Here is a 15525-nt window from a genome sequence, read left to right on the forward strand (position 1 = left end):
AGAGAGAGAGAAATTGATAGATAGAAAGTGAGATCAATAGAGAATGATGCAGACAGAGAGGAAGAGACCAGAAAGGAAAAGAGAGATGGGGAAGAAAAGAGATAGAGAGAAAGTGATGCAGGAGGAGAGAGAGAGAGATAGTAGAGAGGGAGAGAGAGATAGACAGAAAATAAGACAAATAGAGAAAGTGAGGCAGACAGAGAGAGAGAGAGAGAGAGAGATAGTAGAGAGGGAGACAGAGATAGAGAGGAAGAGTATAAACATAAAGTGAACAAGGTAGATGGAGTGAGAGTGTAAAAGAGAGACTGAGGGAGAGAGAAATGAGGAGTAGACAGAGGATCTAAGAAACATCAACAATCATCAAAGATGCAAGCAGTTTGAACTTCATCAACTTGGAATTACCTTTCAAGAGTCTCGTGGGTTTGGCAGCTGGAGTTGGATTCACAGATTCTGTTGTTTTCTTCTTGCTGCCAGGAGGATCTTCGTTAGACACAGACGAAAGACATCGGTAAAGCATTAACTGTCTACCAGCATTCACAATGAAGTTAGATGGTAACTGGAATATCGTGTCGTGTTTTCGACAGTCTGCAGAAGAAAAGCAAATATCAGGAAAAATTCTGAACAATGCAAATGCATTACAAAAATGGTGAGAATGTGTGTGTGTGTGTATTAACTACTGGTGGGGACACCATATTCCGTTACGCAACTATAATAGAGGAGCAAAACACTCCCCCACCCCGTCCAATGGACAGTGTTGACTTGTCAAACATTTAAACCAAATTTTCTCAAAACAACTTGTCTGTCTGTCCCCTAGGCCTCCCCTTTGAGAAACACTGATTTAACCGAAATTTGAGACACCAGCAAAAGAAGAAATAAATATAGACTTTTTTCTATTCCAAAGAAAAACGATTTTATTCACACAAATATGCAACCAAAGAGTTTAAAGTACCAGTAATGATAAAGCTGTTGACTGGGAGAACACAAACATGGTTTAAACAGTAGGCTTGGCAGGAAAGAAACGTGCCTTTAAGCAGAACAAAAACAACAAAAAATGGAAGGTGCAGTTATGTACAGGTTGACGGAAAAAAAGCAGGACAAAAACAGCTTTATCAATCGCATTCTCACCTGGAATCGATTTTTGTCATTTTTTTCAAGACTTATACATGCCCTGATACTGTCGGTATCTACATATCAAATTTGAGCGCAATCGGATGGAGGATGCCCGAGATCCTAGAAGACAGACAGACAGACAGAATTGATTTTATATAAGAGATTACCAAGTATATTAAAGGTTTTATAAGTCATGACTGTGTCCTGTCACTTTTAAGTTTAATTCTATAGATTTTCTATAGAAATTAGAGCCAGCACTGAAAGTTCTGACGTTTCGTAAATGAATCCATCCATATAAACAATGTGATCAAATATCGAATAATAGGTAAGAGGTGTATAGGAATATTTCAGGAGATCGTGCTCCTTCTTCATTAACCATCCATTAGGGGTGGGCATGGCTGTCTGGTTAAGATGCTTGCTTCCCAGCCACATAGTTTCAGGTTCAGCTCCACTACACGACACCTGGGGCAAGTGTTTTCTGCTATAGCCTCCGGTTGACCATAGCCTTGTCAGTGAATTTTGTAGGCAGCAGTTACCATCATGTGTATCAGTACTTGTGCTCCCCAACAGAAAGTGACTATATTGCTTAAATAGTCACTAAACTTAGTGGTGTTACACAGTCGGAGATACCAATTTTACAAATTAAACATATTCCTGGCAACCTGTAAGCATATATTAATTGCTGGTCAAGTATATATCTCTTATTATAAAAGGCAGATTTTATCTGCCTCCCTTTGGGAGTTATACAAATCTACAATATAGGATTTCTTCAATTACAATTTACCTGGCAGTTTTAAGAGTACAATGCGTCGCGTCATGCCAGGTCCAGTTTTTAAAATTTAAACTCCAATTAAGCAAAATTTACAGAAAACTCACATTCTGGTGTGTGTGTCAAATGCTTTTCTTAGTCTGGTTTACAGCACACGCAAACGCACACACACACAAAGGGAGCGAATTGTTTCACTGACGCTATCACCCTTCTCTTCCTTTGTCTTTGCAAGTTGGCAGCTATTAAAGTGAAAACAGTGAATCCGACAGCGATAAAGAAAACGAATTGGCACCTGAATGGAGTGAAAATTTAAAAACTGTTTCTTTCGGTGATTTTTCTGAAGAAACTGGACCAAGCCACAGTCTTTCCCAGAAGAGTAAAGCCTTACACTATTTCTATTTACTTTTTCGAATGAGCCCATTTGAAATCATTACGGCAGAAACGAACTGTTACGCTAAACATAAACAAAACGAAAGAAACGATAGTTTATTTCCCACAACCTTAAATGAAATTAAGGCCTATTTTACCATAAATATTATTATGGGTATCAGAAAGTTACCCAGAATAACAAAAATTCTATCGTAAAATTTTGTTGCATACCCAATTGAATATTAGCTAATAACCCATTTTCTATAGCGATGTTTGAACAAAATTTTAATAATTTTACAGAAGTTACCCAGAATAACAAACGAGCCCTTCTGGGTATTAGCGCGCGTCTACGATGAGTCTACGATTTAAAAAAAAATTACTATCATATTTTTCCATTTTAATGCATTTTTTCGCTTTTATATAAGGGAAGTAACTCTCTAAAAATATCTACGATGTGTCAACGATTAAAGAAAAATTTACCTTAATTTTTTTCAATTTTTAATGCATTTTTTGCTATTTTTTGGCTATAACTCTCTAAAAATGCTTATATAGTTATTTCCCTTACAAACCCGAGCAACGCCGGGCGATACTGCTAGTATAATATATATATATATATATATATATATATATATATATATATATATATAGACGTTTGCGTTGGTATGGTCATGTATTTCAGATGGATGAGGAGAGATGTGTGAAGAAGTGCCACTCCTAAACAGTTGAAGGAATCCGGGGTAGAGGTAGACCCAGGAAGACATGGGATGAGGTGGTCAAGCGTAACCTTCGAATGTTGGGCCTCACAGAGGCAATGACAAAAGACCAAAACCTCTGGAGATATGCTGTGACTGTGAAGACCCAACAAATGAAGAGAGTTCATGGTTCACAGGACGGCCTGCTGTGCTTACCTTAGATTGTAAGGTGACCTGCTGTGCTTGAGGAGACCTATTGAGTCAGGTATATCAACACCAAAAAATCAAATGGAAATTCTAGTTGTGATATCTGTGCTGGTGGCATGTAAAAAAACATCATCCAAACGTGACCGATGCCAGCACTGCTTTGACTGGCGTCCGTGCTGGTTGCCCGTAACAAGCACCAACCGATCGTGGACGTTGCCAGCCTCCACTGGCCCCTGTGCTGGTGGCACGTAAAAAGTGCCCACTACACTCACTAAGTGGTTGGCGTTAGGAAGGGCATCCAGCTGTAGAAACACTGCCAGATCAGACTGGAGCCTGGTGCGGCCTCCTGGCTTCCCAGACCCCGGTCGAACCGTCCAACCCATGCTAGCATGGAAAACGGACGTTAAACGATGATGATGATATATATGTGTGTATATATATATATATACATACATATATAAACATCATTACTACCATTATTATCTAACATCCACTTTTCTAAGCTAGCATAGGTTAGATGGAATTTATTGGGGCAGATTTTTCAGTGACTAAATGTCCTTTCTGCTGCCAACCCTCACCTGCTTCTTCCAAGCAAGGTAATGTCTTGCTACAGCTAGACATGTTTCCCACACAAAACTGGAAATGAACAACCCTGCTTGTAAGATCGTGATGCTCAGTTGCAATCATTACATGATGTCTAGACAAGGGTACACACATACACAAAGGTGTATACGTATGTATACACAACAGGCTTCTTTCAGTTTCCTTCTACTAAATTCACTCACAAGGCTTTGGTCGGCCTAGAACTCTAGTAGAAGACAGTTGCCCGAGGTGCTGTGCAGTGGGAGTGAACCTAAGATAACATGGGAAAGCGTGCTTTCCATCCACAAAACCTCGCTTGTGTTTGTGTGTGTGTGTGTGTTATTGTGTCTGGGAGAGTCATTCTCTTTTAGTGCCTTATTATTTAACACACTCACCGATTCAATTTCCACTCATTTACTTACCTTTTCTAAAACTTTTTGCTGCGTCTTGCAACCTTTTCAATAGTCGTTGATGAATGTGTGTGTGTGTGTGTGTGTGTGTGTGTGTGTGTTTATTGTTCCAATCAATACAAGTCGGATGAACAAAAACAGTGAGCGATATCTTTTAATTTCCACAGCATTTGAACGTGAGCTGCTAAGAGTTTTATGGCATGGAAACACGATAATCTAGCAGATTCATATGGACGTGCCGTGTGTTTCTAAGCCATCCTCCGGGCCCGGTGTACATGGTAAGTCCTATTTGTTAATACCAGAATGCTGGTCTGTGAGAAAACTCGAAAAAATAGAGAGAGGAGATTGACGCAAAAAAGTGCAACGAAAAAGTCGAAGTGGAATAAAAAAGAAAAGGAAAGAAAGCCAAGAGTTGCGTCCCCTTTGACCGTAGAAGTCAGAATCAATCTCGCTGGACAATTTTCTTCTGTCGATTGTGCAGCTGTCTCGCAGACTTTGGCTGAGGTTAATTATGATATCTACGGACGAAGGAGACACAACTTTTGGTTTTCTTCCTTTTCTTTCCAATTTTATTCTCCCTTTGTCTTCTCATTCCACATTTTTTTTTTTACATTAACTTTTTTTTTTCTCATGTTATCTCCAAGACCAGATTCCTGGTTTTAACAAATACGACTTACCATTTGCACTGAACCTCAACGATTGCTTGCAAGCACAAGGCATCATAAGTAAATCCGCCGCATTATCGGCTTTCCATGGCATTAGTAGCTCTTATTTAAATACTGCGTATATTAAATTATATATACCGTAAATCTTCGAGTATAGTCCACCCTCAAGTATAATAAGCAGGGGATTTTTAGGGGGCTGTACCTCTGAAAAACCTAAACCTTTTGTATAATACGCACCCTTTCTCTAACTTAAGTCAAGGAGGTCTATATAACGTCCTTCGTTTGTAAAACTGTATACGCTAACGTCCTTTATTATTATTGTATATATAACATAATGCAAACGTGTAGCTTTTTTGTGCATTTTGTTTACAGAAAATAAAGAAATAACAGTAATAACTTTTAATAAATGATGCTTACTGCAAGTTATGGATGATTCTTTTATGGCTTCATTGCTCTCAGGCTTAGCTTAAGGTATTTTCGCGCCCGACATCACAAAATGCGTCGGAATAAACATTGCCGGACAGCAAATAGAGACTCGGACATTGGTTAGGAAATAATTTTCATTTTTCGGATTATACTCGAGGATTTACGGTATACATTTGTCTTGATATAAAGTAATTAAATCCCAAACAGACTTGTGTAAAGCTATCAACAGAATTTATAAAAGTCTAATTAATGAAATGAATTCTTTGTGTGCTCTTTTAAGCATCACATTTAAGGATCTACATCCAGCCCCACACTGAACTGTTCTCACTGAATAGCAAGGATCATGTGATTATGAGGGCTGGATCATGTGTTTATGAGGGCTGGATCATATGATACAGAAGATATGTAAAACTTTCTACAGGAAGAATGTTAAGTCTCTTCCTTCTTATTGTGTATTGTTATCAGTTTTCAAACTCATAATTAATTAGGTTTAGATTAGTTTTCAAAACACTCTGAAGATGGAGATATCAACTGCACCCGATACAACGACCTCCACCCAGTCCCACCCTGAACTCCTGTTCTCACTGAATAACAAGAATCATAGGATTATGAGGACTGGATCATATGACACAGTAAATATGTAAGACTACCCACAGCAAGAATGTTAAGTCTCTGCCTTCTTTTTACAGATTATCTGACTGTCAATTGGACTTGGATTAGTTTTTAAAACACGCTGGAGATGGAGATATTAATTTCACTGATAGAAGCTGACTGCAAGAGTTATAAAAGGCTCGTGCACTCGCTGTAAAAGCCAAATGCACTTGCTGTAGCCCAGACACATTTGAATTCAGCAATGATAGGGTGCAACCGATCACTGTTGTAACGAGGACACTTGTGGTAAACTAACACAGAACGTAGCCTTTGCACCCAAACAACGGATTTTCGTTTGTGTCTACTATCATGGATGCACCAGGCTGCATAACAGATTTGTACCAAAGACTGGAGATGCTGAGGTTTTCTTTTTTATCAAGAAGGAACACTTAATTAACCCTTTAGCATTCAAATTAGTGAAATGTTATATTCATTCATTAACGATGCTTTATCTTAGAGTTTTCAGATCTTGATGCTGTGATTGTTTATTTTTAGAATGACATTGTAGTGTAGGTATAAGAGGCCAGATATGGCCAGTCTGAACATAAAACAGGTAGAATATTTTGACTAGATATGGCTGGTTTAAATACTAAAAGGTGAAACTCACATCAGCTAAATCCAATGGATTAGTAGTTTAGTGAAGATTTCTAAAATATTCCAGTGAGACACCATTTGAGTTTCCTGGAATAAATCCTTTATTAAATCCACAGAGATAGATGGTCTCATTTCACTGTCTCTCCCAAGAACTGGCAGAATTGTTAACACACCAGACGAAATGCTAAGTAATATTTTATCCATTTTTATGTTCTAATTTCAATTTTCACCATAGTCAACTTCGCCTTTCATATTTGGAGGGGGGGTCAATGAAATGAGGCACCAGTTGAGCACTGGCATCGATGGAATGAACTTTCCCCTCCCCAAAATTTCAGGCCTTGTGCCTATAGAAGAAATTATTATTATTATTATTGAGTGAGAGAGCAGTGCATGCCATCAAAGTGACACTGGGGTAAAATATACGAAGCCCAATATACCCATCATGACTACCCGTCTGATAAGGGTACACCAGGCACATGCATCACAACCATATGTACGTGACATGGTGATCTCATATCAAGATAAACAGCACATGACCTTGCAGACTGGGTCAAGTTAGAATTTCCTTCAAGTCAAGTAACCTATCCCACTCAAAAGGTCTCTGAATAAGGGTTGTTTAAGGATGTTGAAAGAACCACCCATGTTTCCAGAGGTGAACTATTCAAACCCCAAAGAATCCCTCTCAACACATGGCTATGATGCTCCCTGACTATTTCTGCTCGTGATCAGAGATGCACATATCGTCAGCCACTAAGGGACATGCTCAACTGGTTAAGGTCAAACAACTGACAAGCAAATCTGCAGTATTAAGCAGAATATTTGCTGTAGCCCATCTTTTATTATTATTATTATTATCATTTAAGGTGGTCAGCTGGCAGAGTTGTTAGCACGCCAGGCAAAATACTTCACAGCATTTCATCCATCTTTACATTCTGAGTTCAAATTCCGCTGAGTTTAACTTTACCTTTCATCCTTTTGGGGTCAATAAAGTACCAGTTGGGCACTGGGGTTGATGCTAGTGACTTACCCCTTCCTACAAAATTAATGGCTTTGAGCTGAAATCTGAAACTGTTATTATCATCCTCATTATTATTATTATTATTGGTGGTGGTCGCGGACAACCGCCTCTCCATTTCAAGGATGGGGTGAAAACATGAGATGAAGGCCATGAATAATGAATACCAAAAGCTGGGAGAACCTGGCAAAAGACTGTTCCTGCTGGAGACAGACGCTGAGTACCACCCTGAGTGATGGAGAAGATGAGATACGTCAGACAGCAGAGGACAGACAGAGACGCAGGAAGAGCAAACCACCAACAAACGACCAACTGACCAACCACATTTGTGACCGTTGCAGCCATGACTGTCACTCACGCATTGGCCTTGTCAGTCACAAACGATGCTGCAACACCAATCCAATCCAAGGCGTAGATCTGTAGTCTTTCGAGACTATCGGATGCCAATCAGTAGTAAAGTGGTAAGCTGGCAGAATCGTTAGCATACTGGACAGAATTTCATCCATCATTTCTTTGTGAGTTCAAATTCTGCCAAGGTTCACTTTGCCTTTCTTCCTTTCAGGGTCAATGACTTAAATACCAGTTGAGCACTGGGGTTAATGTACTTGATTAGCACCCTCCACCCAAAAATTTCAAACTTTGTACCTTTCGTAGAAAGGACTATTATTATTATTATTATTATTATTATTATATTATTATTATTATTATTGAGTGAGAGAGCAGTGCATGCCATCACAGTGACACTGGGGTAAAATATACGAAGCCCAATATACCCATCATGACTACCCATCTGATAAGGGTACACCAGGCACATGCATCACAACCATATGTACGTGACATGGTGATCTCATATCAAGATAAACAGTGCATGACCTTGCAGATAGGGCCCAGTTAGAATTTTCTGGTCAAGTAACCCACACCACTCAAAAGGTCCCTGAATAAGGATTGTTTAAGGATGTTGAACGAAACACCCATCTTTCCAGAGATGAATTCTCCAAACCCCAAAGAATCCCTATCAACATATGGCTATGATGCTCCCCCACTACTTCTGCTCAGGGTCAGAGATGCACATATCGTCAGCCACCAAGGGACATGGTCAACTGGTTATGGTCAAACAACTGACAAGCAAATCTGTGGTATTGAGCAGAATATTTGCTGTAGCCCATCTTTTATACCAAGACAAAACAATGTACATGATAACACTTCCAATCAGTTAAGATCAGAAGCTACGAGAGCCACTGCCTGGTACTGCATCAGGGCATTTATTATTATTATTATTATTATTGTTATTATTACAATTATTATTATTAAATTCTTACCTTTGTGAAGTCCTCGACAAATAAATCGAATAAATAAAGTATTTGGGGGTCCAGGGCCTGAAAGACCTTGCTTCAAACACTGCAAAGTCTTGTAACAAAACATATTACTTCTGATGTGCTGGAGTATCATGTTCTCATCAAACGCAACAATCGAAGTAACATGTTCGCACCTAATACAACAACTGCAAACAGAAAACAAAAACAACAAATGACTCACAGGAAAGATAATAAAAAAACAGGTCAAAAGAATATAAATAAATATTATGTACATACACAAGTGTGTGTTTATATATATATATATGCATATATTATCATCGGAGCACTGCATCCTTCAAAACTTCCATGCTTCCTGAGATTCGCTAACACTACACCTGATTTTCTCCCCTCCATACACATGAAAGCATGTATCTGACTCATACATTGTTCACTTTCCAGACATTTGTACATTACTGCATATGCTTCATATGCACTTTTGACAAGTTGTGGTGCACCTGAGCACTGTATACAATCATTTCATTATATATTATATATCGTTTTGTTTGGCTGCACCTCTAGAAATGTATAATTCATACAATTATGAAAAAACAAAAATATTTTTTTGGTGTGTGATTTAAGGCCTATTTAGCCATTATTTTCAAGACATATCTCAACAACCACCTCATACCTCATGTGTTTCAAGCATTCAATAAGTGAAAAATGACCACATGGGTAAGCAGATTAGTAACAGCCGGCTTGTTACTATGGAAACAGATGCTTATATGTCTGTGGCTTTCGACCGGCTAAAATTAACCAAAATTTGTAAACTTTAAAAGCTATTAGCTCTTTATTTATTGATTTACAGCAAAAATGAATTTCATGTCAATAATCACCATACAAAACTACACCAATGCACCAAATATGAAATTGATTGGAACGAAAATTTAAGAAATTGAAAAGTGGCAGCCAAACAAAAGATCCCACAAAAACAAAAAAGATAAATTGTTTTTATATATGAAAGAAATTGTATACAGTGCTCAGGTAGACTACAACAGAAAAAAAAGCCATTAGGTGTACTGATGGCTTTTCAAGAAGCATGGAAGTTTTGAAGGATGTAGTATCTTGACAGCTAACAACTGATGCAGGTAGTTTATTCTATGCTTCAATAATTCTGAGCATCCAAAAATGTTTCTGAAAGTCATAGGTGCTGTGTTGTTTTTTATTTTGTGAGCATGTCCATGAGTGTTTGACATATGGAATTCAAAAAGATGCCCAATGTTGTCGTTGGAAAGATGATGGATAATCTTGTGGGTGTCAACCAAGTCAGTTGCCAGACGTCTGGGCTTCAATGTGTTCATAGTCTGGAAAGCAAGACATTCAGAGTACGGTAGACATACTTGTTTTGTTGCATGTTTCTGAACAGTTTCCAAGAGATTTATGTGCTGAGCAAGATAGGGGTTCCAGACTGGTGATGCAGACTCTAAGTGTGGCCACACCATAGCCATACACAACTTAAATAGATAGCTGGAGAGTGGCTGGCAAAAGATTTTACTGAGTGATGCTAGGACACCCTCAGCCTTCTTGGTAATCTTAGAGATGTGGTTTGTCCAACACAGATTGCTGTTTACAATAATATCCAGATCACGTTCACTAGAAGACTTCTCGAGATTGGTATTACTGAGGGAGTATGTAAAGGCTAGGTCTTTCCTCCCAAAATGCATGGTGATGCACTTGTCCACAGCTAGAGATCCATTGCTGCATTGTGTTCAGGTCTGAACGCATAGGATCTGTCTAGCATGATGTCAGTTGCATATTTCGACACTAACTTTCCTCAAGTTGGTCTTTATGTCATTAATATGTGCAACAAACAGTAGGGGTCCAAGAATGGATCCCTGTGGTACACCAGAAGTCGTATATATATTTAGGGCGGCGAGCTGGCAGAAACGTTAACACACCGGGTGAAATGCTTAGCGGTATTTCGTCTGCCAGTGCATTCTGAGTTCAAATTCCATCGAGGTCGACTTTGCCTTTCATCCTTTCGGGGTTGATTAAATAAGTACCAGTTATGCACTGGGGTCGATATAATTGACTTAATCCATTTGTCTGTCTTTGTTTGTCCCCTCTGTGTGTAGCTCCTTGTGGGCAATAAAGAAATAAGAAGTCATATATATCTCCTCCTCCGCATCCTCATCAACAACATCATCTCATTGAACATTCACCTTTCCATACTTCCATGGGTCAAATGGAATTTGTTGAGACAGATTTTTCTATAACTGGATGCCCATCCTGTTGCAAATCAACCCCAGGACTTATTCTATTGGTTTCTTTGCTGAACCGCTACATTACGGGGACATAAACACAGCAGCATCAGTTGTCAAGCGATGTGGTGGGGGGTACAAACACAGAGACATAAACACACACACACACACATATATATACGACAGGCTTCTTTCAGTTTCCGTCTGCCAAATCCACTCACAAGGCTTTGGTCGGCCCGAGGCTATAGTAGAAGACACTTGCCCAAGGTGCTACGCAGTAGGACTGAACCCGGAACCATGTGATTGGTAAGCAAGCTACTTACCACACAGCCACTCCTGCGCCTATGTAAAAGATTCCACTGAGAAGACCAGAAATTTAAGAGCAAAAGAAAGCTACTCATCACCAATGATTCCAGTCAGCCCAAACAACAGCTACTGATGTGGAGGAGGAGGGAGAGAGAGGAAATGAACAAAAAGGTCAAGAAGTGCACTTAACAGCTAGGCAACTCATATATTTAGGGCCTAGTGTAAGAAATACCTTTATATACATATATACATATATATACGTATATTTGCCATCTCAATATGGCTAACCCCTAAGGGTGGATGCTACTGTAGTTTTTAGCCCCAGGAGGACACACTCCTCCAGCTGGCCATAGACACACTTTCTGTGCCCTATCAGTATTTGGAAAAAGTATAAGTATTTGTGAAGGAGATCTAATTCTCGCCGACAACTATGATTGTCACACGCTGACGAGAGGTCAATACCTCGAAACTCGAGTCCGTGTGTATCATAAGTTGAAGACGGGAAGGATGACTTCCCTTTGCAAATACTGATAGGGCACAGAAAGTGTGTCTATGGCCAGCTGGAGGAGTGTGTCCTCCTGGGGCTAAAAACTACAGTAGCATCCACCCTTAGGGGTTAGCCATATTGAGATGGCAAATATACGTCACGATGTGTTACCGCTACTGTATATAACTCACTTTGATATTTATCATTGTTACATATATATATATATATATATATATATATATATATATAGAATAAAAATTTATATATAAAGAACGTGAAATACACGAAGGGACGAACACGGAAAACAGACAAGTCATTCGAAGCCTTCAATCTTCAGTCAGAAACCGAATCATCATGGCAAATTTTGGCTGATTAATTCTGATATTTGCTCCAACTCGGCCAGCCCCAAGGAAAAAAACTAAGCTGTGAGCATTATATTTCTTGGTAGAAGGAAAGAATGTAAACACAACAGAGAATACAAGAATACAAGAAACGAAAACAAAATTGATAAACAATAATGGTTAAAAACAGGATAACAGCGGGTGATTGAGCAGACCTATCATCAAAGTCATTCCAGCTATGACTATCATGTCATATTATATATCTAGGATTCTGTGTGTAGTCCTTGATTTAAGGGAAATTTGGCTGCTGTTTCTAGCTGGGAGCATCCACATAAAGGCTTTGTTGCCGGCATTCTCTCTCTCTCTCTCATATATATATATTATATATATATATATATATATATATATATATCTCCCTTTTTAGTAGAAGAAATAGCTATAACCCTTTGACTGCTATTTCTAAATTCGGTATGTGGTAAGGCAACTCGTTGCTAAACCCTTATTGCTTAGTATATATATATATATATATCACACACAGGTACATGCATGTATGTGTGTGTTATATACAAACATGAGCCTACCTACCCACACACACACAGACAGGCATGTATATATATATATGTATGTATACATAGCTAGACAAATATATATATATATAATATATGTATGTAACATAGCTAGACAAATATATATATATATATATATATATATATATATATATATGTGTGTGTGTGTGTGTGTGTGTGGTGTATGATGATGATGATGGCAATCCCTCAAGGTCGAGGATGATGGTCTTCGCGCAAATTTACTGGTGAGTCCATAGGTGACCGATAAGGCCAATTCTTGCTTGAAAAGATCGGTCGCAGTGCGGACATCTAGTGTCGGAAGGGAGAGTCGCACATGGTTGTTGCTGGCACTCCTTCCGTAGTCGTCTTTTCTCCTCCAGCTCTGCAGACCTTTTTGACTCGAAAGTCGCCGCTCCCTCATGGATGGTGGTTTTCCAGAGTGGTCTGTTTTTTGCCGTTTCCTCCCAGTTGAAGTCAATGTCACACTTTTTGAGGTTCGTTTTCAAGGAGTCCTTGTAGCGTTTCTTCTGGCCTCCTTTTGTACGCTTGCCGCCTTTGAGTTGGGAGTAGAAGATCTGTTTGGGAAGTCGTTCGTCAGTCATTCTAACCACGTGACTGCTCCATCTTAGTTGGCCTTTGATGGCATAGGCTTCGATGCTGGTCATTTTTGCTTCTTGTAGCACGCTGACGTTTGTTCTTCTGTCTTCCCAGCTGATGTTAAGGATCTTCCAAAGACAGCGTTGGTGAAATTTCTCAAGCGTTTTCAGGTGGTGACTATACGGGGTCCAGGTTTCGGATGCGTAAAGGAGGGTTGGAATTATGACTGCCCTGTACACCATGAGTTTGGTTTCGGTTCAGATGTCCCGATCAGCAAAAACTCTTGTTCGAAGCTTGCCGAAAGCTGTTCCTGCACACTTCAGACAGTATTGGATTTCATCGCTGAGGTCTACTTTTGCTAACAGATGTGTGTATAAGGATGAAAAGGAACACACGAGTTGATATATACGAAAAAACAAGTCAAGATAGATATTGCTAAAATAATTTGATAAAGAACATTTCAGTCATTTTGAGACCTTTTCAACTTTAAGTGATACAACACCTCACTACTTCCACTCATTCATATGCCCCCTTCTCTTTCTTCTTTTTCATCGTCTTCTTTTTCTCCCCCTTCTACTTCCTAACTTTATCACTAATGCTTTATAGTATAACACCTAAGCAAATAAGCAAATTCTATAAACAAACCTTTCAATAGAAATATTCTCATGAATTGAACAGCAACTGCTAGCTGACCACCCAAAATAAGGCACTCCCAAATCCTCCCCCCCCTTCTCCTCATCCTTCTTCTTCTTCCCTACCAAGAATTCACAAAGACCTGGAACCCACAAGTGTAAACAAGAGAGACAGAGAAAGGCAGCAACAAGGAAAATGCCACTTATATTTGAACACTATACAAATATTCTTTTTAAAAACTTTGCTTTTAATTTTTCTAAATTTAATTATTTAACCGTTACAGTTGAAAAGGTCTCAAAATGACCGAAACCAGTACTGAAATGTTCTTTATAAAATTATTTAAGCATTTTCTATCTTGACTTGTTTTTTCATATATATATATATATATATATTGGTAAAAACGGTAAGATAACAAAAGATAGAAAGAGACGTCAATATTATGTAAATAGAGGAAATTTATCTGTAAAATAATATGTTACAATTATTCTGTAGCCAAGATAACCAAGATGGCCAGATAACCAAAGAGATGGTGTTGTGGATTTCCACATTGGCATCCAAAACTCAGAGTTTTATCTTGGCTACCATATAATTGTCACATATTATTTTACAGATATATATACATATATATATACACATATATATACATACATATACATATATATACATACGAGGGACGTTCAGTAAGTAATGCCTCTGACCCACTTGCCGTTGTTTGATCTTGCTGAAATTTTGCATGTGCAATTATTCATATCTCTATAGATTACGTGGCAAATTACAGCTCCGAACTAATTGTGGTTTCTAATTTACAGGTGTTTGAACTGAGTCAAGTGTGAAATAGAGCCTGTTGAGTGTCGAGCAGTGGTCCAGGTTTTGTATTTGAAAGGACGCACACCACAGGAGACTTTTGATGAAATGAAAGTAACTTATGATAATGATGCCCCATCATATGACCTTGTAAAACGCTGGCATTGTGAATTCAAACATGGTCGGAACTCTGTGGAAACAGCTCCCAGATCTAGTCGCACCCCTTCTGCCATTGATGAGGCATCTGTCCGTCAAGTTGAGGCTGCCATTTTGGAAGATCGACGCATAACTATTCGCCAAATAGCCCATGAGGGCAAGATTAATACCGGGTCTGTGGAAACTATCATTCATGACCATTTGCATATGCAAAAGGTGTCTGCCAGATGGATTCCCATGTTGCTCACACCTTTCCAGAAGCAAGAACGCGTCGAGTGCTCGAGGACGAATTTGGAGATGTGCCAAGAAGATGAGTCAAAATTTTTCAAAAGACTGATTACACAGGATGAAACCTGGGTCCATCACGATGATCCAGAGACCAAAGCCCAGTCAATGCAGTGGAAACACCGTGACTCACCTCCTCCAAAAAAGGCAAGGGTGCAGCCCTCCGCTGGCAAGGTCATGCTCACAGTCTTCTGGGACGAGGACGGAGTAGAGATGACAGATTTCCTGGCAAAAGGTACCACAATTACAGGAGCCTATTATGCTTCACTTTTGAGGAAATTAAGAGAAGCTATCAAAATCAAGAGGC

General features: G+C 39.0%; 1 protein-coding gene across 1 annotated transcript in view; it reads right to left on the reverse strand.

The window, feature by feature from the left end:
* The window catches only part of LOC115218454 (zinc transporter 9), an 87920-nt gene that overhangs the window by 65778 nt on the left and 6617 nt on the right, over positions 1-15525 (reverse strand). Inside the window, exons 2-3 of the mRNA XM_036508103.1 lie at positions 8810-8991; positions 403-585 (exon numbers count right to left, since the gene is read on the reverse strand). Of these exons, the coding sequence (XP_036363996.1) occupies positions 403-585; positions 8810-8939 (313 nt within the window). The 5' untranslated portion in view covers positions 8940-8991. The remainder of the gene's footprint in view (positions 1-402; positions 586-8809; positions 8992-15525) is intronic.

The sequence above is a fragment of the Octopus sinensis genome, linkage group LG13 (assembly GCF_006345805.1).
Source record: "Octopus sinensis linkage group LG13, ASM634580v1, whole genome shotgun sequence".
Lineage (NCBI taxonomy): Eukaryota > Metazoa > Mollusca > Cephalopoda > Octopoda > Octopodidae > Octopus > Octopus sinensis.